This window comes from Sinohyriopsis cumingii, chromosome 11 (genome assembly GCF_028554795.1).
Source record: "Sinohyriopsis cumingii isolate HCF-2022 chromosome 11, ASM2855479v2, whole genome shotgun sequence".
NCBI classification, from domain to species: Eukaryota; Metazoa; Mollusca; class Bivalvia; order Unionida; family Unionidae; genus Sinohyriopsis; species Sinohyriopsis cumingii.
Window position 1 is genome coordinate 96945386 of NC_142971.1, and position 25972 is coordinate 96971357.

General features: G+C 36.2%; 1 protein-coding gene across 1 annotated transcript in view; it reads right to left on the reverse strand.

Annotated features, from left to right (window-relative positions):
• Positions 1-25972, reverse strand: part of LOC149789075 (hepatocyte growth factor receptor-like) — an 83940-nt gene that overhangs the window by 13067 nt on the left and 44901 nt on the right. The window contains exons 5-16 of the mRNA XM_089975257.1: positions 23199-23378; positions 19745-19887; positions 18439-18556; positions 17783-17919; positions 11715-11882; positions 10951-11038; positions 8618-8893; positions 7929-8078; positions 5675-5963; positions 4946-5092; positions 3932-4015; positions 2920-3104 (exon numbers count right to left, since the gene is read on the reverse strand). Of these exons, the coding sequence (XP_089831383.1) occupies positions 2920-3104; positions 3932-4015; positions 4946-5092; positions 5675-5963; positions 7929-8078; positions 8618-8893; positions 10951-11038; positions 11715-11882; positions 17783-17919; positions 18439-18556; positions 19745-19887; positions 23199-23378 (1965 nt within the window). The remainder of the gene's footprint in view (positions 1-2919; positions 3105-3931; positions 4016-4945; positions 5093-5674; positions 5964-7928; positions 8079-8617; positions 8894-10950; positions 11039-11714; positions 11883-17782; positions 17920-18438; positions 18557-19744; positions 19888-23198; positions 23379-25972) is intronic.

The window sequence follows — 25972 nt, forward strand, 5'->3', positions numbered from 1 at the left end:
ACGGAGATGCATGTATTTGAAGTGGCCTAGATAAAGAAATTGATATTGCCATACCATGCACCATTGATAGTTCCAGATTATATTCTAGTTGCACTGAATGGGTAAAATGTTAAATTAGTATATCGTGGTTTATACTGGGTATTGATATTTAAGTTTAACCAATGTAATAGACCGTATATTTAATGCGCTTAGACTGAAGTGAATGTAGAGATAAATTACTATCCTAACCTGATGGAGTTAAGCATCCTGGAAATGGAAATTAGGGTCTTCTGATGGTATAGTATAATGAAAATTGTGTCATTCACTACCTTGACATGACTAAGGCAAAGTGAATTTTCAAAAGAAAATTATCACTGTAGTGAGGCATCTTATCATATTTTAAACAAATGTTTCATTATATTAAGCTAATAAAGGACACCTGTTGATAAAGAAACCCAGCAGTGATTGACATCTGCTTAAGAATGGCACATTGTCCTGAAGGGCATCTACGTAAGAATGGCACATGGCCATGCAAGACATCTACGTAAGAATGGCACATTGCCATGAAAGACATATAGGTAAGAATGGCACACTGTCATGAAATACATCTACGTAAGAAAGGCACATTGATTGTCATGAAGGACATCTACGAAAGAATGGCACATTGTTATGAAGGACATCTACAAAAGAATGGCACATTGTTATGAAGGACATCTACAAAAGCATGGTACATTGTCAAGAAGGACATCTACGTAAGTATGGCATATTGTCATGAAGGACAGATAAGTAAGAATGGAACATTGTCATGAAAGACATATACGTAAGAATGGAACATTGTCATGAAAGACATCTACGTAAGAATGGCACATTGTCATGAAGGACAGATAAGTAAGAATGGCACATTGTCATGAAGGACAGATAAGTAAGAATGGCACATTGTCATGAAAGACATCTACGTAAGAATGTCACATTGTCATGAAAGACATCTACGTAAGAATGGCACATTGTCATGAAAGACATCTACGTAAGAATGGCACATTGTCATGAAAGACGTCTATGTAAGAATGGCACATTGTCATGAAAGACATCTATAAGAATGGCACATGGCAATGAAAGACATCTGCTCATAAAGGATATCTGCTGATATTGTATAAATACATTTAAATGACAGATGCATTGATTTATCTCTTCATTTATATTTTATATGTTTAACCTTTATTTACATGATATTTGTTCATAAAGAGCAACATTTATTGTCTTTCAGTTGCCTTTACATATATATTAGACTTAGATTTTACTTAATAAACACCAGACATAAACAAAATGAAAGATATCATTATAAACTAATCAGAATCCCCAATACTTAGTCGATATTTCATAGTCAACTTGCAGAAATATTATGACTGATTTATTAATTTTACAGTTTCAAAAATATTCCTTGTTACTTTATTTTTACAAGATTTCAGTAAAATCAATAAATCTTAATTTACTTTCTCGTAAGCGCTCATTTGATGAAGAATTTAAAGGGAAACATTATTCAAGATGAGCGTCTCTATGCCAGTGCTGCTCTGCTGTTCAATATTCGTCGATCCTGATCAACACAGAATATTCACCTGGTGAACAATTTAGACCTTTTCTTGCAATTCTCAGCCTTTGAGGCATACGCAGGTTAGGTTTTCTCCTGAGTTTATATTTTCAGCATATTCTTTCAACTATTTTTTTAAACTCTGGTTTAAATGAGTTCTGAAGTATTGTTATCTTGTACAAGTTTTTTTGAGTATTTGCTATAACTTAGTATTTCGTACAAATGAGCATGATCATATTGGAAGACACATGGAAGAACGAATGCCCTACAGGAAGCTACTTGCAAAGCATTCTTACGTACCAATGTTGGTCGAAGAGAGACTCGAACTCACGCAAACAGGCGTGAGATCTATAATGGGGAGCGCTTTAGACCACTCGGTCACTAGGGGCCCTATTGAGATGATACAGAGTGACTATCACAACAATCTGCATATTGAGATGAATCTAGTTTAACTATCACAGTAGCCTGCGTGGGACTGTCACGACAGCCTGCATGTTGAGATGAATATAATATAACTATCACAATAGCCTGCGTGGGACTGTCACGACAGCCTGCATGTTGAGATGAATATAGTGTGACTATCACAACAATCTGTATACTGAGATAAATATGGTAGATGTATCACAGCAACCTGCATATTAAGATAATATAGTGGGACTATCACAACACCCTGCATATTGATATGAATATAGTGGGACTATCACAACACCCTGCATATTGATATGAATATAGTGGGACTAACACAACACCCTGCATATTGATATGAATATAGTGGGACTATCACAACACCCTGCATATTGATATGAATATAGTCGAATCATCACAACACCCTGCATATTGATATGAATATAGTGGGACTATCACGACACCCTGCATATTGATATGAATATAGTGGGACTATCACAACACTCTGCATATTGATATGAATATAGTGGGTCTATCACAACACCCTGCATATTGATATGAATATAGTGGGACTATCACAACACCCTGCATATTGATATGAATATAGTCGAATCATCACAATAACCTTCATATTGATATGAATATAGTGGGACTATAGCGACAGCGTGCATATTGAGAAAATATCGCGGAACTATAGCGACAGCGTGCATATCGTGGAATAACAACAACAACAACACACACACACACACACACACATACACACACACACACACACACACACACACATATATATATATATATATATACTGGAACCGTCACACACCCGGCATACAAAAGATAAACCTTGTGGAACCATATATGCTAAGATTGCAGAATGGAATGTTGTGTGCACTATATCTGCTGACAAGTCAAGAGAAACTGACTCAACAAAATAAATGATGAATTCTTACGTTGTTTTCATCTCTGATGTAAGTAAGAAGATCCCCGTGCCTCAAGTAGGGCAATACCACGAGTGGCATTTTGTCCAATCCTACACATATTCCCACCAGTTCCATTACATTGTTGTGATGAAAGTCCTTCATAATGAGCGCTTCCTTCAGAAATCCATTTACGTCCATGTCCCGCGGACCATCAACTAAGTGGTAAATCAATTTTGAAAACCGGCATTTTTTTATTTATAATAACGAAATTACGTACTCGTATTATACGGCTAGGTATAAATTCTTATTGACTTGTCATATTTTACTCTTTGGGGTAATAAGCCATTAGGTGCCAGACCTTGTTCAATGAAGACTTACAAAAATGGTACTAACAGCTGCCTCGTTTGGTCGTCCTGGTATCAGTATAATGTGTCTGGGTGGGACATCATGCTACATGTCTGCGGCATGATGCCCCAGTGCTAGACATCACTATAAACTGTCACACTGCAGACATCGTAGCAATATGACTGAAAAATTGTTAAAGCTACGTTAAAAATCCAAATCACACACACACACACACACACACTCACACTCACACACATACAAACACACCTTATTCAATGATATTTGAAAACGACGTTATGACTTGTATACTTTCCAGTTATACATCAATTTGGCAAGTGTGACTTAATTGAATATGAATTATTGGTCTCTGAGCACGTTTCGAACTATTTAGTGACACGTACATAATTAATGGAACAGGAGGAAAATATAATTCTACTTTGGATGTGTAATGGCGTTGTTCTTGGATCTCAAAAAGATACGATACTACGGAGATTTATACTTTTCTCAAGTCTCTTACAAAAGACATAAATTCGTTATTATGTACGGTTCTGACTGTTGTAAAGTTTCTTGCTAAAAAATAAAATACGTTACTATGGAGGGTTTTGACTGTTGTCAATCCCATGCTAAAATTAAAATTCGTTACTATGGAGGGTTTGGACTGTTGTAAAGTATCTTACAAAAGAATAAAATACATTACTATGGAGGGTTTTGACGGCAACTATTTTTTCTTCTTTTACACCAACCAGTTGTAGATATCCTTTATAGACGCAGCCAAAATGACCTGAAAATTAAACAAGTCAGTTCTGGGAATTTTCTTCGCCCTTCTTTCCCAATAAGACAACTATAGCAAACTATATGCCTTGTTTCTCACTAGACTATCGAGGACGATCAAATATTAATGTGTAGCATGCGAAATCAATTTAAAGTCACACTTACAAACACATCTAAATTTAACAAGGAGCTCGACCCAAAAATGGACACCCATAAAACATTAAGGAAATTATTGAACAATTTATCGATACTTAGACTTCTGTTAAATAGGTTGTTTTTAGATCGGTATTTCAAGGTTGACTGCATCTTTTAAGAAAATAAATTCAGATTTGTTTGCTGCAGCAGCATGAAGTCAGAAGTTTAAAAGAACTAAACAAATTGACAATGATACTCAGTTTATGAATTTATTTTAAATCCGAGTATTTTGGAGTCATACTGTGTCCACTGTGAAGTGAACACGTTGCCATTATCCAATGTACAACCATCAAATTTAAAATCATTGTTTTTGAGGTGACGACCGAATAAATAAAATCTTTAACGTATTTCACAAGACCACTTCTTTACAAAGAAAGCAGCATCCATACATGAATTTGTGAAGCGCAATGGCTCATTTCTTTCCTTTAAAACCATTGTCGGCACGCCGTAAAAGATTGCGTCTTTCACTCATCGATTATTGTGGTCATTTATGAAAGAAACAGCAGCCAGTGGTACATTAAGTCTTGAAAAAGTGACATGTATGATTAACCATTTCTTCTAATGAATTATCCGACTTTGTAAACAGATAGGGCACTATAGACTCTATAGGAATAGGATAAGCATTAGTTTCAAAAACGATTTAGGCTTCCATGGAGTCGGCCAATCGTTGATCCATATATACGAAGGAATATGTATTTGCATGCGATGCAGTGTGCTATCACCTTTGACTTGAAAGACAACTCACCTTGTCCTAACAACTCTCCGAGAACGAGGTTGTCCCTTTCTATGATGAGATTATCTCCTCTTAGCGTTTGAAGTAAATCCTCGTCAATACCGGAAAGCAAATGAGCTCCTTCATCCGCACTTTTCAAAAAGGTTTGTTCTTGATAGTCTGCCATTTGGAGAAGAAGAAAAAAATATATTTCAGGTTAACTTTAAGGAAAACTAAACAGTGCAATAACTGATTAAACTCCAGAAGCAAAGGAAATACTCTGCGTTTCAAAAATATATCGTCTCGTATAATTAAAGGCATGTGTCCATCGACGTGCATGATATAAAATTGACAAATACAATCATTGCTGTCATGTTCTCTATTCATTATACGTGTAGTACCACATTAATTCATCAATAGCAACATCCATATGGTACATCACATTCAAATACACATCCATTGTAATAGTGCTAAGCACGCTGTTTAATTTTCTTGCAATCAAACTTTCAACATTACCATCGTCGTCGTCATCATCGAAATACATATTTATAATGCATGTACTTTATAATGATTCTAAGCATTTTCAAATCGTTCCCATCATCTGAATTACTTATAATTACTACAAAGAATAAGGATACGGAACAAAACAATGATTATAGTAGAAATGAAACGAGGACAACGACAGCAAACCCACTGAGATGAAAATTATTTGGATTTGTGTAAATGTATTATATAAGCATATAAAGTAGTCCTTGATGAGACCATTTTCTCTGTTTTGCACCGACGCGTTTTCTAGGGATGATTCGCCTTGTATTCTGCTACGTCCAGAAGAGTATTCCACAATGAAGTCAACCCTCTGCCGTTTCTTACGAAATAGACTGACACCCAGTCGCTTCATTAATAACATAGCTATGATTAAAAAGAGCACTGATCCACCAACAAGGGAGACAATCACTGCAATGTTCGTTGGTGCTGTAGGATTATTAGATGTAAATTTTCCTCGATAACGGACGTATCCACCAGACAACTCCAGGTTTTCTCCAAACGAAAGCTGAAATAATGGGATAATTCACATTTATTTCTTTTCTCAGTTTCGTCTTGGTTTTACGCAATAACCTTAACCGATTCAGACATCGTATAAAACACAGTGCTTACACAGACGATTTCATATACGAAGCATTCATTATATTCAAAGTTACAATGAGAATGTTGAAACTAAACAACCCACATTTGGGAGCGTAAGCAGTTAGTCGTTGTATCTTCGTTGGGGTGAAATGTGCCCTTCGATACAAAACACTGCACAGATCTTTAGTTCGGATAAGTTGAAAATATGTGTACAAGAAAAGGAATCTTACAACTAAGTTGGATCTTTGTCTCAGAGTTTCTGGATAAGACCGAAGGCAAGACTGAATTTTGGAAGGTGTAAAGGAGTAGTTACCTAGATTCTAGGTAAAAAATGTATAAACATATGAAGTCCTCCTGAACGTTCAATTTGCAAACGATTAACCATCGATAATTTTAGATATTTTAAGATAATGCTACGAGTGAATGAAAAACGTCAATATGTATTGTTTGATCACTAAGCACCGAATATACTGGCCAGCTAACAATTTGATGCATACTAATAATTGGGTTGTATTTTAGCTAAACGTTTCCGGACAGACCATCAGTGTATGCAAATATGAACGTATTATCCTGGAACGCCACGACTGTATTATGTCGTTTGTCTTTATTAAATTGGGTGGACTATTACTTAAATTTTTTGAATTTTATCATTACATGATGTGGCTTGCTTTATAATATGCAGTTGTTTTGACATTAGATTCGCTGGTTTCTTCATTATATAATCCAACCACAGCATATATAGTGATAAACTCACCGCACGTAAATGATAATCCAACTAATACAATATTGAAGAACGTCATAATACAGTCATGGCGTTCTATATATATAAGGGATAAAATAAATACCAGCTTTACTCTCCATCACAAATCAAGATGGAGCACGTTTCGCATCTCAAAAGCGCTTCCTGACCGAGTGGTTAGATCGTCCGACTCGGATGCTGGATGTTGGGGGTTCGATCCCCGGCCGAGCCATACCAAAGACTTACAAAAATGGTACTGACAGCTGCCTCGCTTGGCGCTCAGCATTAAGAGGTTAGTGTTAGCACTGGTCGTCCTGGTATCAGTATAATGTGACTGGGTGGGACATCATGCAAAATGTCTGCGGCATGATGCCCTAGTCCTAGACATCACTATAAACTGCCACACTGCAGACATCGTAGCGATATGATTGAAAAATTGTTAAAGCTACGTTAAAAATCCAAATCACACATACACACATCTGCATTTCAAAACAGACAAGTGAATAATGTCGTAATGCACATAAGCCATCTAAGAGTTAATAATGTTGTCCTTAATGGAGTTAATAAAAGTATCCATGCAGCGACTACCAATTCATTGATGAGAGATAAAAATGATTGCAAACTATATATGAAATAAACAAACTGCTCCAGACAACAAATTGTTCTCAATACCAGTTTAAATGTGGAACTTGTCCACTATAATTAAGAATTCGGGAAAAGTGTTTATCAAAATACCCAGGGGTCTGCTTTGTAAAGATTTCTCTTTACATTGATGAAGACAAGCGTTTTAGCCTAAGTGTAGGCCTGTGTAAGTACGAAGATTAGACGTGAGTTATCAAATACTGTTATTTCATGGATGTCCACAAATTCCTCCACCAGGTTTTGTTCTTTTGAAAATATTTGTCACGTTTAGCGAATCTAGACAGAAACATAAATATATCTTCAATAATGTCAATTTAAGAATTCATTAATAAATATGCCACATGTAGTATAAATGTTCTACAGAAAGATCATTAATAATAAAATATAGGTATTCAAATCACTAATCTACTCCTGCGTAAACAATATTCATACTAAATCAAGACAACATATTCCAGTTCTGAACAGTTCCGCCAATAGAAATTTTTTCACGGCAATTCTTGTAAAACTTACTGTGATATTCATCTTCCTTTCCAGTCCAATGTAAGAGGGAAAATTCGGTATGCAAGACAAGTTCTTTGCTGAAGCATCCACGATTCGACATGCATCCGTGCCAACGTAAACACTTATTTCCTTGCGATCAACCAAATCGAAGTCTTCTCCCTGATGCACATATGTTGGGAAATAAACAGTTTATATATATATATATATATATATATATATATATATATATATATATATATATATATATATATATATATATATATATATATATATATATATATGCATGCACTGGATCCAGCAAGGGGTCATTTGTCACAGGGATTGATGCAATAAACTGCAATAAATTGACGATGAACAGTGTCAAACTAATATCTAACTAGCCTGAGCGCTTTCGACTCTTACTGTCTTTTTCAAAGACAAATATATAACACAGACAAGACAAACAAAACAATAGAGAAAAACCGTTGTGTTTGCAAAACGTTGCATGACTATTTCTACCGGAATTAAACCTTAAATTTATTATATTTCAACTAGTTTATTTCAACTTGTTGCTGATGCTGGAAACTATTTGGACCAATCAGAACATCATATCGTGATATATAAAACATTATGATATCAAAATTATGAAACTGTATATACTATATGAAAACTATACCGACTATGTGATAAAATTAATTATTTCATTAAAAAGGAAAGACCTGTATTAGTATGGTGTAATTGTCCTTTGCCGTGTCAGCATCATAGAGAAATTCATTTTGATCCCCATCCACCTTTGGGTCCGCAACAATTGTAACATTTAAGTCAGTCAACTTCGATGGAGGTTGACGAAAATACCGAGATGCATCTTCAGCAGAATGGTAGTGTGCAAACTGGATTTGGGCACTGTATGGGATTCTATCAGAGACTGCCATCCTGGGTGAAATACAAATCATGGTTGTTCCGTCGGAAGAGAGTGAGCACTCCTTTGTTGATCTCTGTAATGTTGATTCAACATAATAAAACACTGAGTTTGTATAAGACAGAATACTTGAATACCCGGGGTTTAGGATGTTTGCAAAACACACACACACACACACCACAACACAAACCACACGAACATACTGTCGATTGGAAATATTACTCACATATATGAAGATGAATTGATATGTCAGTTTATTTTAAAGATTATTGATCCTATACAGCTATTAATATATTTCTAAATCTTGGATCCAGTCAATGAAAATTAACATGCTTATCAGACTACGTCTCATCTATTGCCAAACACGTTAAGTACTATGTCAATCAACTCATCTTATATTTTAAGTTTTCAACATATGTAGTGATCTGGTAAGATAAAACGATTAGATGTATAAAAAAATCATTAAGTAATGTTCATGACAAGTGACGGGATATCCAGCCTTGTTTTTCAATGTTACTTCTCAATCAACTTCATGAAACAGTCTCTCTCTCTCTCTCTCACTCTCTCTCTCTCCGAGAATGTTTGCGTTTATATTTCAGTTTCTGTTCATGTTTGCCGAATTATCATCAGTGAACTTCAATTTTAGCGAAAGACCGTAATATTTATTCTCAAAATTGTGAAGTCTAGTTTAAAATACGTATCTAATTGAAATCGCATATAGTGTTGAGAAGATAACAATGCTGTGTCCAACATGCAGTAAATACGCATTAGATCATGCAACTAGGCACATAGTAATGTGGTCCGAAAAGGAAATAAGAATTATAAAAAGAGTCCACAGATCAAACTGCAGCTCATGCCAAGCAATGAGTCTTGTAAACCTTAGGATACAGTCAAGATTACTGGAATCCATCCATCATGTGCATAGGTGATCCACCCAGGGAACAGAATTTTGAGTCAGACAGGATGCATTATGTATCCGATACAAAATGTTAACTGGAGGGTGGACATTTCTTGTCCCACACTTAAGAACAATGATGCAATCTTTTTCTCATACTACTGAAAGGAAACGGAGTAAAACTGGCGTATTGTGAATACTGATGTAACTTACAAACGGCAGAACACCGATTGAAAATGTCTTGTCCATGAGATAGAGCGTAAAAAGTTTGGTTTACCCTGAATAATTCATGGTAAACTTTCCAGGACGTTTAAACACATTTTAGGTATCAAAGAATAGTGGCTGGAATTGCTATGGTAATAAGCAGCGTGCGAATTGTATACATTAGTACGCAATGATGCAAATGTAAACTGATAAAACAAAGTTCATTTTTATCCATAAGATTAATCGTCACAGAGAAAAATAATGAAAGAAATCTATAATTCAACTTTGATGTAGAATTGATTTACAATTCAAAAATAATAATGGGAATAGGAATTATTTTTGAAAACGAACAATCAAAACAACGGCTTTTTAGACTCGAAATGAAGGAAAGAAGTCATACATGTAGGAAGATCGATCAGTACGAAACGTTTGCGGAACACAACTTCAACTACTGCACCTTGTTTTGTACCTAAATGTGTTACAATTAATGTTTAACTTGATTGCTTTGAAAAAAATGTTCAAGTGGTGATTTAAACTGGGAAGTTTTGCTACTTTGTGTTCACTATACTTGCAGTAGAAGACCAAAATACCCCACGAGTCAGGATGAAGGTCACGTGCAAGGAAATGACGCTGTTCCACACTGAAAAATACGATCACACACATATAGGGATGTGATAAGATTCATTTCTGAAGACCCAAAATAGAGCTAGGAAACACACACAAAACCATGTAAGGCTCTCTTCCCCGAGTTTATCCACCTGATATCTATATGAATATAAAGTAGACTCAAGTCGATTGCCTAAACAAGTTTTTCCGTTCCAAAGTCTGAGCTCAAACCAGTTTTTCTGTATTCACTATAAGGAAAATATCCACAGAAGGTGACCACAAACAGAATCATGCACAAAAGGTTTGATGTCTCTTGTGCAGTTAATATATGCACAAAGGAAAATCATCGTAGAAAGAAAATATGATACGTTAGAATGGAGACTGAAGTGCCATGACTAGCAGCGAGCTTAAAATAAATTTTAACAAACCTGTACGTAATGGCCGTACAAAAATGTAAGGAAAACTGATCCTACTGCATTCAGATTACTGCCTGTCAACGTAATGGTCGTACCGCCGCTAATCAAAGGAGTGCAATCATATTACCGTAATAATAATAATAATAATTGTTTTATTCCTGTAAGATGTAATTAAAAAAAAGTCACGGCAAGACTGGATGAAGTCCTTTTATTTTCTTTTGTAAGAAGTGATTTGAGGTTTAGTTACCTCATATAATTCCCAAATAATCTGGGCCTATTTCATTTACACATAATGTGAAACAATAAGGTCGAAAGGGAATACGACATTTTTTAAAACAGATGTTGCTATTAATACAACTTATTCAACTACTTTTGCAACTACAACCACAACGACGACTTCAAACACTATGATAAAGACGACGACGTTTATAATTCTACATTTTGCTGATGTAACACAAGCAATGAATTCCTCCAGCACAACCTGAAAGTTATTTACACAAGAATCGTATGTACCACCACTTAATAACCGCATTCTAAATCACTATAAAAGTAAACGCATAAGGCAGCCCGCATTTTCCTTCGCTGGAAAAAATTTCTTTTCCTGATGATAAGGAAAATAACATGCTTTTGTAATTTTAAGCTACTGATGCACGTGGATTTATTAGCCATATGCTAGACACTTGTTAGATTCGAGTGATTGACTTGACTGGTTATTAGATATATACGAATGTTTTCCTTTAATTTTCTTTTTCTTGTTTCAAAACATAAACAATTACCTTTTAATGACAATTTTGGGTTTAATGTCTCTCACGATTGGATTTGGCACATATTTGAAGTTATTTGGAGGCCGGAGTCTTTCCTTGTCGATGAACAAGTTGCAGTCGGTGGAGTTAGTTGAGTTGTTCGATGATGGTATCTTGCAGACGATTTCTTTTTCAGAGCGACTACATTTGAAATGAAGATTTGTGGAATTTAAATATGTACGAGTCTTTGAACTAGTCAAGTTATACATGTGTTCTTAGATGCTAAATATAATTCAGTCGCTCACGTCAGATAGCAGGCATTTTCTGTCAGCTATCCAGCTGTGGGACGAGTTCTTGCAAAAACAGTGACAGAGAAAGATTTTCACATTATTTAATAACTATTAAACGTACATTAGTGATATTCCGATGGCTTTAATTTCAGCTTCGTACTAACTCGTACAAAGAATATATATTTACTACTTTAATTAAACTAATTACATAATAATTAATAAAATTCTGGACATATGGCAGTGTTTAGTGTGGAACAGCAAATTATGTGAATGATAAACTTAGGATATGTTGTATATGGTTATTAGATCCATAATTAGCAAGGAGGAGACGGGTAAAAATGTAAATGCCTAAGGCGGCCTAGATTTTCATTCGCTGCATAAATGTAATACTTCAGTGATGAGATTTTAGCTAAGTTTCAGTTCGTCAAAAGCATCAATTTACCGATCTTAATGTATAGACATCTCCCAATATGACGCTACCAGTCAAAAACAAGTTTGAAATCGTAGGGGCTGCAGAGCTGTTCGCCTCATGAAAGGTGGAAGAAGAAGACCATGTGAATATTAGAAGCATTACTATTACTCCCATCTCTGGGCCAAGCGTCAGCCAGATGACCTTAAGCCCTTGAATAGTCGACGAGAGAGCTGTGGCTGTTCTTAATAACTGTATTCGATGGTGAGGATTAAATGGGGGTAGGTTTGTAGCAGAATTCAAGTTTGACACCTTATAGAGTGAAATATACAAGGTCGATGAGACTGTAACTGTTTTACTGGCAATCAGCCCTGCTGTCCTCGTTGATATTGACCTGTCTTACTTTGAGAAGCCTATGCGGTTGCAACTGTGGTGCATGGTCTTTACTGTTTCCAGGACGCAAAACTGAATAAAATCTCGCCCGCCACGCTGTGAGATGGCGATCATAACTTTTGCGGCCCATTGTTTGGTCAAGCACTTTGAGGGCGACCTTCGGGAACAATGTCTAACTAAAACATGGTCACGAGATTGCAGAATGGAATAAATGGGGTTTGAGACCGGGACAATTATAGAAGACATAGATTGGAAAATATATTTAACCAATCATTCGTTTTGACAGACAAAACGGATATGGACGATTGCAGCAGTGTCAGCTATCAGGTTAGCAATCGATACAGCTGATAGTAGACAAAGAACACATCTAGATTTACAACTTCTGTTGGCAGGTCCACATCTACCTTATTGTCTGGAAACGCATACACGAAGATACCTTAGATAAACCAAACAATGTTTTGTTGCTTGGGGGTCTAGACAAAAGATGTTACGCTTACTGCACACGTGAAAGCACAATAAAATAAATGGCTTCACCCCGCTTTCTGACAACCATGAAGCTCTCGCGGTAAAGGTGTTTGGTCATAACACAGACCCAGTGGTAGTCTGAATACGCGATGGTTAAAAGTTTACTCTTATCATCATGCTGAAATACTTAGCACGGATATTGATAGATGTAGGATTTCTCACAAGGCTAACGCGTTCACCACATCGTTTCCGTTGACATCAAGGCATGCCGTCATGCATCCATTCAGAGTCAGGATGAGTATGTGCCCTAGTGAAGTGTTTCGGTCACCCTAAGAAACAGGTGATCAGTTTAAGAATCAATGGGCCCTTGACAGTTAGGGATGACCTTGTGTGCCGTGCCAATGTGGAACTCTTGTTCGGGTGACGTCAAAATGTCTAGTAGGTCAGGATTTTACCTACTACGACTGGTAAGAGGATGTTTTTCTTTAAAGTGGCTATCATCGTCGACCATGGTCAGTAAATAACTATAAGTCGACCTCATCGTGGAGAAGGAAGAGTTAATCTGCCCAGTGAACCTCATTTGTCAGCTTGACGTCAAATCGAGGCCTTGGGATATTCCTAGAGACAGGAAAGTAGGTCTGACAGACTACCTGCCTTATAAGCCATACCCTGACATCATGTTATGTTAGATCTTAGTTGCGTCTAAAAGCTATTTGTTGTGCTAATATCGCGACAAAAGCCTTTCAGGCTGAAGTAGATCGAAGTTAGATCTTTGTTATTGGGTCATATTAAAACTGTCTAGATAAAGGCAGCGCCGACGATAACTACCGCAATGGCAGCACATCCAAGCCAGTTTGCAGTTGTTCTCATGCAACTGACGTTGCGTTTTGCGCAAATGGAAACTCTACGGTTGTGCATTGCAGCGGTTTCCGTTGGCTCGAATCCAGTGGAATACACATGATCCTTTTTAATTACATAGCCGTGCGAGAACCCTCCACTCTTGTTTTTCTTAAATGACTTCTGCTCTTTCTCTTCAAGTCTCCATCCAATGTAGATGCCCTGAAGATGAAAGAGTTCGCAGCAGTATTCTGGATTCGCTTGCCTAACAAATGGATACTTCCTAAATTGCGCTTACTAATTTAGGCTGATGTTCTAGGAGAACTTTCAGTACCATTCTAGCAATGGACACGTACATACGAAGTATATCCTACCAAGCGTCTTGATCATCCTTGTTTCGACAATAGGTCTTTTCGATTTCATCTTGGATTGTTTCATATATCACTGCCCAGTTTGCGATCAAGATGATGTTGAGATGGATGTTCCACACGGTTTAGCTCTTATCGCTTAACCTTTCTTGGTGGTGTACGCGGTCGCATAGGATAAACAGCTATCCCTTGATTTGATGTCAAGATCAGGCGAGAGAGTCCTGATTACGTCACTTTACGAGCCAGTTTGCTTTGCCCAGCTGACTTGTCCATGTCTTGATAGACCATATTCAGATGCTTTCAGGTTAGTTTCCAAATGTCTCTATAACAGCTGTAGACATCAAAGCCATCGACGGACAACACTTCGTTGCCGGTGATCTTGATCGTCGTCGTCTTCACGATCACGAGAGTCCAAGACTTTGTCTACTGTCTTTTGGGTTACTGTCAGGTTGGCGTAGGTTGATTTTAATGTAATCGTGAAGGTCAAACGTGCAGTGCCAAGAAAGATGGCATTCTGCGTGCCCAAGTTTGGAAAGTATCAGGAGCAGCTGAATTGGGACAATTGTACTTGGATCCATGGTATCGACAAAGGACTGGCAGTTGCGTTTACTCCAATAGGTAGTCTTAAGTCTGTGATGATACTGGGATTTCATCGTGTTTGCGCAAGCCATCGAATTGTACACGCTGGGCTTACGTGTTCAACAGAGAGTACAGCAATATCAAGATAGCAGACGGATGATTTAATGCCAGAGGGACACAGCTGAGACAATGGAAGGAATCCTACCGAAACTTAATCGAAAACTCTAACTAGATCTTAGTCAACAAAGGTATAAGCAGATTTTTAAACTTGTGTGAGTGAACTAATGGAGGAGTAACGGCAGGCACAACTCACTAGAGTATGTGTTTTACTCTGCTATGGACCGAACGGGATGCATAAAAACCTAAACACCGCAAAGTTTGGGTATACCCGGTTTAGTCTTGGCGAAGAGTACATGAGCTTATTAATGTGTGAGACTGTGAAGATGAGACAGGAACGAATTCTCATTTTCTCTATATACTGGTCTGGTGGAAGCGGATACAATAGTTCTGCTCTGCAAGGGTTCTCCTTCTGAGGTAGTATATAAGGAATACAAACGAATGAGTGAATCAAATGCTCGTATCCAGTTCTATGAAGATGGCTCTAAAGTACTGACACCACAGCTGCAAGCTGACATATCACAGTCCCACACTGACACACCATATCTGCACAGTTTAAGTGGTTCCTCCAAGATATAATTTGTGTATTTTATAAATTTCGAATCATTTAGGGTCTGACAATGTATGGGTTTTATACTTAACAAAACTGTCAGGAATCATGTCAGTAAAGTTGTCTGATATCGTGACCTGACCTTATAGTAGTAACTGTGAGGTCATTTTCCAATAGCTCCGGCTTGCACACCCATCGGGCGTTATATTTAGCATCTCTATTAAAGCTAAAGGCTTCTGGTACCATATTTCATTATGTTTATTACACTACGAGTGTAGAAAAAAACTGGACACAATCCCACTACTACAATACATCCGATCTATCGCCGACTAGGCTAGATGACATAATGCATGACTATGCTAAAATGTCATAGGCTGGTAACATAGAATTCGCCAAACTGTCAAGGTCAAGAGATGGGACTTTAACATGGCTAGAAATAGAAAACGAAACGTAGTGCGTTACCCTATGGATGCTGATGAATCAGCGTCTGAAGGTTTTATCATTGATAATAACTGTGCGACTCATGAAGCGGTTATTTGCGATCACACCCAGGCATGAACTAGACACACAGTTCGGAGTACTTAACTTTATGAATCCTAATAAATTTCTCTCTTTGCCGTGAGTTGTCAAAGTCCATACTGCTTACTTGTGTGGTAAATTTACTCTCCTTCTATCAAAGCTGTCGGGACTATCTCTCTCTCACACAAACACACATTGCTAACTGAGACAGCCGTGACTGAAACGTTCGAACGTGACTATAATACGTTATGTACGACCGTGTACTTTAAGTTTAACAAGTCGACGCAGAGCGCCAGCCACTCATTATGTTCACTATTATTTTGCGATACAGACCTACTTTGAAAAATTCCCGCCAAAACCAAATCGGGTCCTTTGCTATCTCGACCATGATACCCAACCCTCTTTCTAATTTACTAATACTGATTATTAAATGTTTATGAGGTCTTTGTGACCAGTACAATTCTGAAGAACACTATCTCTCGTTCTTCAGAGGCACACTATTAAAAGTAATGGCCAGAGACACTACGTTGTGCTAGTCAAATTCGATAGGTTTACTATTTGGTTTGCATGTGAATAGACAAAACATCACAAGAATTCAATAGCACTTTCTTACAATCTTGCTATATGTTTAGTACTAGGAAATGACGATACCTTCAGAACTTAATTTGTTACAACCGTTTTGAAAATTTTGAGACAAAAATGCTCCCGAATTCGTATTAACGTTTTATAACGTATCTACTATGAAATCGTAGAAAATAATGATTGTTTTACGACCTTTGTGCGTTGTCCATATTTCATGAAATGACATACTTATCAGGATGTATGGTAGATCATTGAAAAGAAAAACGCAGAGTAGCAAATATCGATCCTTAAAACTGAGTGAGGCAAAACTTAATTAAACTATTTTTATCAAACATCCGATGTTTGTAATGGATATAAAATGGAAAAGGAAACTACTTCTTCTACAAGCAGAACAACTTGAATCCCCTGATTACCGATCATTGTCACCAGTCTATTGCATCACTGTCATCAGTCTATGGCATCACTGTCATCAGTCTATTGCATCACTGACATCAGTCTCGGACATCATGGCATCATCTCTGGGAATATTTTCACGGGTATATAGCATTACATCTTAGCAAACCAAGGATCGGCGATTCACTTTGTTCCACATAGACCATCTGCATACGTCGATCCTCGAAAGTATTTTGAATGAGGACCTTCTCGCAGATGAAAGAGCAACTACACTAAATCAGTGTTCATTACCCGTATTTGGTATTCAATAAGGCGACTTTCATAATGAAAACATGTCATAACTCGAAAGCAAAACTTGTATGTTAACGATTTAAATAGAACAAATTGACATTTTACATGTATTTAGAACATGGGAAAAGTTAAAGGATTTTGGAAAAACCAAGCGATATGGCATGGTCATTATCGGTATATGACATCAAGGGAGCGCGTTATGGTGTCGTTGTCGTCAGAGTACTATCTCATGGCATCATGGCATTGTTCTATTTTACTGCCTTGTTGGTCTGAAGCTAAACGTATAGGATGTATAAAAAAAATCCTACCTAACAAGCTGGCACACCTTGTCTCCTACCAATACTTGGCAAGTGAATCCCACGTCTAAATTTAAACCAATCACTGTCATTGGAATTCCACCCAAAAGAGGGCCGAAAGTTGGTCTGATATCTTTGACTTCAATTTTCTGGTGGAAAAGAGATATAACGACATTTAATTGATGTAAATTACGAAACAAACCAAAAGAAGGGAATTATTTAAAAAGATCTGATTTATACACGTAATTAAAATATGCGTAACAGCATTAGATTCAGGAAACGACGGATGAATAGCTGGTTAATAAATGTAGATTTCATTACGTTTTCTTACTTTTACAAGTGGAAATGTAATTTTATGCGAACACTTTACAATGAACAAGCTTATCGTGCTATTTCAATATTCCATTGAAGAAAAGTTTCTCATCATTACAAACTTGCTGACGCATGCATCTCCCTTAAGAACATATCCTACTGGCATTGTAAGTCTGAACCAGAGGGGTCAAACTACAGACCAATGTCATTTTGTTTCTTGCCCAAACTCATATAAAAAGTCAGTTCTAAACTTAGTTTTATATGCAAATTTTTCATTGTATTTGTCAAATTGTCAGCCGCAATTCCTGAGGAGCAACATTGAAAACACACACACACACACACACACACACACATACCTTGTATGTATAAAATGCTGAATCGCAGAACGAGTAAACCGAATGTGTTTGGTCACGTAATGTCACTGTCAGATCACAATCCTCGGCTCTTTCTCTTTCCCTCGCTAAACACTGGATTCTGTAACAAGGAGTTTAAAAAGTCATGTGGAAAAACATCAAATTAATTATACAACGGGAGTACATAAAGTTGTCCGACAAATATTAAATTATTTTTCTAACGAAACGAAACGAAAATTGTAATGACAAAATTTTAATGACAAAATGTAATCAATCACTTATAAAATAGAGACCGATACAATTATCAAACACATATGAAATAAACTTTTCCATTAAGATTCAGACATTACTCATCCAGTCTACAACGGAGATTGAGAAACCACTCGGACGCAAACAGATAACAGATAAATATGAATTTTATTACATCATGACTTAGTGACCTTATTCCACGGAATAAGGCGAGTGCACTGCAACACAAGGATGTGACCTTATTCCACGGAGTAAAGCGAGAGTACTGTTAAATAAAGATCGCTTTTCCCGAGACAGGCGAGTTTGATGAAACATACTGAGTAAGGTAAGTGTACTGCAGTATATCGACGTGTATTTATTCCAAAGACTAAGACGAGTATACTGAAACATAACCATGAGTCCTTATTCTAATGAGCAAATCGAGTGTACTTCAACAAAACGATCAGGTTTTATTCGAGAGAGTAAGGTGAGTGTACTTCGACATAACGATCAGGCCTTATTTCCAGGGAGTAAGGCGAGAGTACTTCGACATATTTCCCTTATTTCAGAAGTAGGCACTCCAGCAACAAATACTGTCCAATTTATATTTGTGTGTGTGTGCTTGTGTGTGTGATCAAACAAAGTTCTACACTGTAAACTGTTCTGTTCAATTTTATAACCGACCATGTGATATGTTATTTGAATGTAAGGTTTATCAGACAGTGTACGTACTTGAACTTTGATCATCATCTTACGGAACAGTCAATCAGTGTATTATTATTCCAAGATATTTTATACACGAATCTTTTATACACGACATTTTATACACGAATATTATATAAACGAATACATGAACTGAATATTAATTGAATATCAAATAATGTGGATGGGGTGGAATTCATGGAAACCATCCGTATGGCCGTGACGACTAGTTCAGGTGACGATTAGCTCGAAAACACAAAAATATAAAACGGGATAAGGCATGGAAAAAATGATTGACAACAAATACATTTGTTACAGTTTCAAGCGACGCGCACATAGCAGCTTAACAAAACAATCATCAGATTGATTTAATGCTTACTTGTCTGTAGTTGTAGTGCTGATGTTGACATCACACGTTGTATTACAGATTTTGACGGTTACTCTCGAGGCGCTTTCTGCTACAAACTCTCCAGTGATGGTAATTAGTGTACCACCAGCGGTTGGTCCCGATTTAGGAGAAACCTTGAAAAAAAGCAAACGGTTCAACATTTATTTCTAAAAGGATCTGCCAGTAAGTAATAATTATAAGAAAGGCCACGGGGTGTTCATGACGCTTCCAGATCTGGAAAGTACACAGGTAAACCGAGCGATCGTAGCAGATCTTCCTATACACGTGATGGGTGTGAGAGCTCCTTGTAGACCACACAGGTAAGTGTAAACTGCAGTGCCAGATTACAAAATAGGCAGAGTAGGCACCGGCCTAGGGACCCCGCGATAACGGATACAAATAATATTGATCAAACGTATTAGGAGATAATGTGCAATGGGAAGGGATGTCAAGATTTCGACTGCCGAAGGGCCTCCACATGGTTTAATCCGGCACTGGTACACTGACTTACCTAATGATACCTTTGTTTTATATGAACATAAGACACTGCATGGATGTCACTGACAAAGAGTATGGCTATAAGAAACTGCGAGGATGACACTTACAGGTGAGTGTGGCTATAAGACACTGGATGGATGTCACGGATAAGTGGGCATGGCTCTAAGATACCAGATGGATGTCACTGACAGATGGGTATATCTATAAGACATTGCATGGATGTCACTGACATATGGGTATAGCTATAAGACAATGCATGGATGTCACTGACAGATGGGTATAGCTATAAGACAATGCATGGATGTCACTGATAGATGGGTATAGCTATAAGACACTGCATGGATGTCACTGACAGATGGGTATACCTATAAGGCACTGCATTGATGTCACTGATAGATGGATATGGCAATAAGACACTGCATGGATGTCAATGATAGATGAGTATGGCAATAAGACACTGCATGGATGTCACTGATAGATGAGTATAGCTATAAGACACTACATGGATGTCACTAACAGACAGGTATAGATATGACACTACATGGATGTTACTGACAGACGGGTATAGCTATAAGACACTTCATGGATGTCATCGACATGTGGGTATGGCTATAAGACGCTGCATGGATGTCACTGACCAATGTCATGGATGTCACTGACCAATGTGTGGGCTTTTCATATATCTTACTTGTCATGCATACGAGAATGCTTGGATTTGAAACCCAACTATTGCGGTTAATTTTTTCTTTTCTACATTTATTCGGGGTTTTTTTCAGTCTGACGGAAATGTTCAAAATAATTTTCTTATTTAAAAAAATGAATCCCAAAATAATTACGTTTCCTACAATATATAAACTGTATAATAATTGTCGCTTCCAGTTGTTTCTCATCAATCAAGCTTCAGTGAGACACGCTTAAGAGGGTTACAAGAAACACAGAGAAATCTTAGGTATTTGTTATTTTTGGCATTCTAGATACTTTGTCATTTTATTCTTTTTTATTTTATTCTTAAGTGTGTGGGGTTAGGGTTAGGGATATAGGTGTGGGTGGGGTGGGGTGTGCTTGCATTGAAGTATAGCGTTAAAAGGGCCCTGTCGTATGTGGTATTATTAAAAAGAGTTGTGCTTTTAACAAATATTTTCATGGCTCCACTTCTTTCATTTACCCTTTTCCTTGCGAAGCAGTCAATATGTTTATTATCAATCACACTCTCGCAGCTGGTATTTTAATATCTCACTCTCGGACAGATACCCGGATCTTTAGAGCACATAAATGAAAACGTTTTTAAATAGTGCGTAGCTTTCCCGCTTCCATAAGTTTCTTAGAGACTTGCCGCAAATAAAGCACGTTGTCAGTATGAATATAAGCTTCTTCTTTCATTTTAGATAGCATCGAAAATGCTTAAGGCATTGGGTCTATAATGACACAGTGCATTTCTGAGGCTTCTGCTATAATTTAATCTCACTGAGACTTAATATAATAATTCATATCAAACTTAAGAATTTATCTTGCAATATAAAGTGCGTGCGGATCGATACACTACGCTAATTAAAGAACGGTAGGAACAGTGTTATTGATCACTTGCTAGTCTGCATTGAATCAATGTACCGCAATCTCAAAAGAAAAGAAAAAGTTGAAAAGCATTTCTTACGACTCTATGGTCTTAAGCAAAGTATCAGAAAAAAACAAAACCAACAAGTTTAGTAAAATTCAACAAATTATTTATTTCTCTAGAATAAAGTGAAAATTTAAAAACATAAATGACAGGACTAAAATTAAATCCTTAAAAAGTCCTAAAAGTTCTGTCACATGTCCGATAAGTAAAAAATGTTCTGAATGAATTCCAGTGATGTTCCAAATGAATTATAATCGTGAATGTGCTAACGTGTCAAAGTCTTCAATGTGCTTATGTTTCGATATATCACAATGATACAATCAGAATGTCCTTGAATAAGTTCACAACAACCCCAAAATAGTGATATTGTCCTTAAAATAAAAGAGTTCTTTAAAATTCCAATGAATAATGTAAATAAAAAAATCCATTCAAATTAAAACTCAACACAACTAAAAGACTAATTGCACTTCTGATGTTAAGATAGGAATAAATAATCATGATGTCAATATCCGTAAATGTAAAAACCTAAGACATAATAAGAGGACCAGGATGAGGGTCAAACGTTCATTTCCTAAATATTCTAAGTTGTAAATTAGGTATGGTCTTTCACTTAAATTTAAGTAAAGAACATGGCAAATATTGGGTAGACCAGGAATTCCCTAGGGTAAAACCAATTGTCCTAAATTAAATTCCAAGGAAACTTGTTTGCCTAAAAGTTAACCTATTGGTGATAATTATCATAAAATATAATCTATACTCACAGACAAAAAATAGCTATCTAATATGTTGTTTACAAAATGGCCATTACAATCGACAATCAAGGACGACAAAATTTTATAAACAATGCAGATATTCATAACACGTTGAACACTGTCACTTCTTTCGCAGTGTCTTGAAGTTAATCATTCGCCATTTCTTTCAACTCGTTATTATTTATTAACAGCATAGATGGGCTACAACGTTTTTGTTTGGTCAGTAAGTATATAGGACTTCATACTTAACATTCATTAAGAAAGAGAGGAAAATATTACACATAGCTTTGCCGATAAATTTCACCATGGAACGGATAATATGTTTTGCAGTGTATTTAAACGATAAATTATTTATTGCATTATTAGCATCAAAAGAAAAAGTCAATTGCTAGTTTTAACTAAAAGTAAATGTAATGTACGAGTCAGTAGAAAGGACATTATGAAGCCATTCCTTTTGAAGTACCATTGGTAAATTCGTGAGGGCAGTTAGTGGATTTTTTGTACAAAAAGTTTACAAGACTATTTCAGGACAAAATATTTGTAAAATTAAAGCATTGTAATACTGTGATTAATAACGTACGTCAGATATTCGTGGCTTGCATGTATTCTTGTACCAGGCTGTATTGGTGCATTCGCTGCTTTTCGTGCACGTGTCAGGATTAGAAGATCGGTGCAAACACCACCCACATTCATCCAAATCCTCAACGCAGTCTCTACAGTTGTTATAAACTTCACAGGAATCCAACGGAAATAGAAAAACCTGGAAAAAGATATATATATATATATATATATATATATATATATATATATATATATATATATATATATATATATATATATATATATATATAAACAGCTGAATAAATCAGATATGAAGACACATGTTTAAGAAGAATCAATGAATGATCAAAATATACACAGAATCATAGAAAAGGCTTACAGTTTATTTAAAGGGAAACGTGAAGGACCACTAGATTAATCGTGTAATAATCAAACATTGGCCCTTTATATGACACAAACAAAGTAATAATCAAACATTGGCCCTTTATATGACACAAAGTAATAATCAAACATTGGCCCTTTATATGACACAAACAAAGTAATAATCAAACATTGGCCCTTTATATGACACAAACAAAGTAATAATTCGGAAAATGAAACAGTTTCGTTCTGAAAACGTTCAGCTTCACTTAGCTATAAGACTTACGAAACGTCTCCGCACAGGATGAAGAGAAAGTTGCATACTATTGATTTTACAGCAGAACATGACGTATAAATAAATTGTACAGAGGTAACACGGTATTATTTGAAAAATAATGTATCACATTTGGACAGTAAATAGTTAAATTCCAGATTGATGTTTGATAGAAAGGAATACATAGAATTTTGAGTAGACACTTATCAGTCAAGATTATATATATATATATATATATATATATATATATATATATATATATATATATATATATATATATATACTGCTGTCGGGCATTTCTGCGCACTTAAGGTTTCTGTCTCCAATATTGAAGCAAAACTCATACCGAATTCGACCGATTGACGATAATAAAACACAGCAATGCTTACCATTTGAAAAGAGGCAATTTTCACCAGAATATTCTGTTCAAAATAATATTAATTTTGGACACAGAGGATAACACCCAGTGTTTTTCCTGACTCGCGATATGTCGGCATATTCTGCGCGCAGCATTGAAAAGATGTAATGTTTATCCATCAGGCATTAGAAATTTAATACATTACTTTGGACTGTTTCTGTCAGCAGTTCGGTCGAGTAATTAGGTCAGGTTTATAGCTATTTTTACAAATTCAAGGTAAAAATGCCAATAAATGGCAAGATATATTAAGCAAACTAAACCGATCCTATAAAAAAAGTTAGTAAAGTTCAACGTTTTATAAAAAAAATAAGCTATTATGTGGAAGAGAAACAACAATGAATAGGATGAAATGTGCTTACGTCTTCTTGATGTTGACAAAATTACTAAAGAATTTAGGGGCCCCGAGTGGCCCGGGTTCTTCCACCACCATTAATACTGGCCGCCATGTATAGCCTGTCGTGTGCTGAAAAATGGCGTTAAACCCTACAACAACAACAACAACAACTAAAGAATTTAGAAACAGACTATACGCCGGGGAATTTCTTAAGAATTAATGTTCCAACGGCAAGTTGGCACGTTGGGTAGCAGACAATTTTGTACGTGTGGGACAACTTCTTGCAAAATTGGAAACTTGGATTAAAATGCAGTATTGTTTTAAGGTATACATTTCCCTCTTTTATATGTTGTATATATTTGTATGATTCTAAAAGATACGTAGTAAATCGGATTTTCTGGGTTACTGGTTCAAGAAGGTCATGGAGTGTGTCTTCATGTTGACATTTAGAAATCACATTTTCATATGCATTTCGAGTCGAAATGCGGGATATTTTGGTACACTTTATGAATATCACTTTCCTTAATTAAAGTACCGTCGTTCTTTCTTGATACAAAATGGATTTTCGAACAAAATTAACATGTAATTCAATGTTTACAGAAATGATATATCGTTGCGCAGAATTACCCGACGCGCAGAATTAGCTGACATGGTGGTATATATAGATATATTTATATGTATAACCGAATTGAACTTTAAATTAGGTGAGATAAAAGTCTTGCATAGAATGCATCAAAATAAATCAATAAAAGGTAAAAGCATTTTGCAAAGAATTCAACCATATGCCCAGGTGTGTCTAGAATTTGTGTTATACCTTGTAGCACTTCAGGTGAGAGGCCATACCAATCTGAGAACGGAGGGTATTGGTTATATTGAGGGTATTAATACAGTTAACGTTGCATTCGTTTCTTTTAATAATCATTTTGGTGGCATTGGTATCGAGTTAGTATCTTTGTGGATACGTTTACAACCGCCGCTGAAGATTTTGAAAACAGAAGTGCAAGGTCAAATTTAGTTGCCCAAAAACAAAAACGAAATTCGAGAATATAGAAAACTAACAAATTAAAAAAATGGTTTTTTTTTTTAGAGGACGTGTAGACAGTTTCGTACTGCCTTGATATCTTAATGTATTCGGTTTGGTAATAATCCCAGTAATTCAAGGTAGAATTAAAAACTAAAGAAGGTGTAAGTTTGGACACAATTTTTTTCAAGACATCAAACATATCAATGATATGGACATTCTGTTCATATGGGTTGTTCTTATGCTTAAACCAGGTTTCACTGAGTATGGTACTTTTTGGAAATAAATTATTTTGATATAATAACAGGTATCTTTTCTAAAAAGAATTGTTTATTTGGCTGTTGAACGAAACGAGTATAAACGTTTAATTTTAAAATACTGGTCCC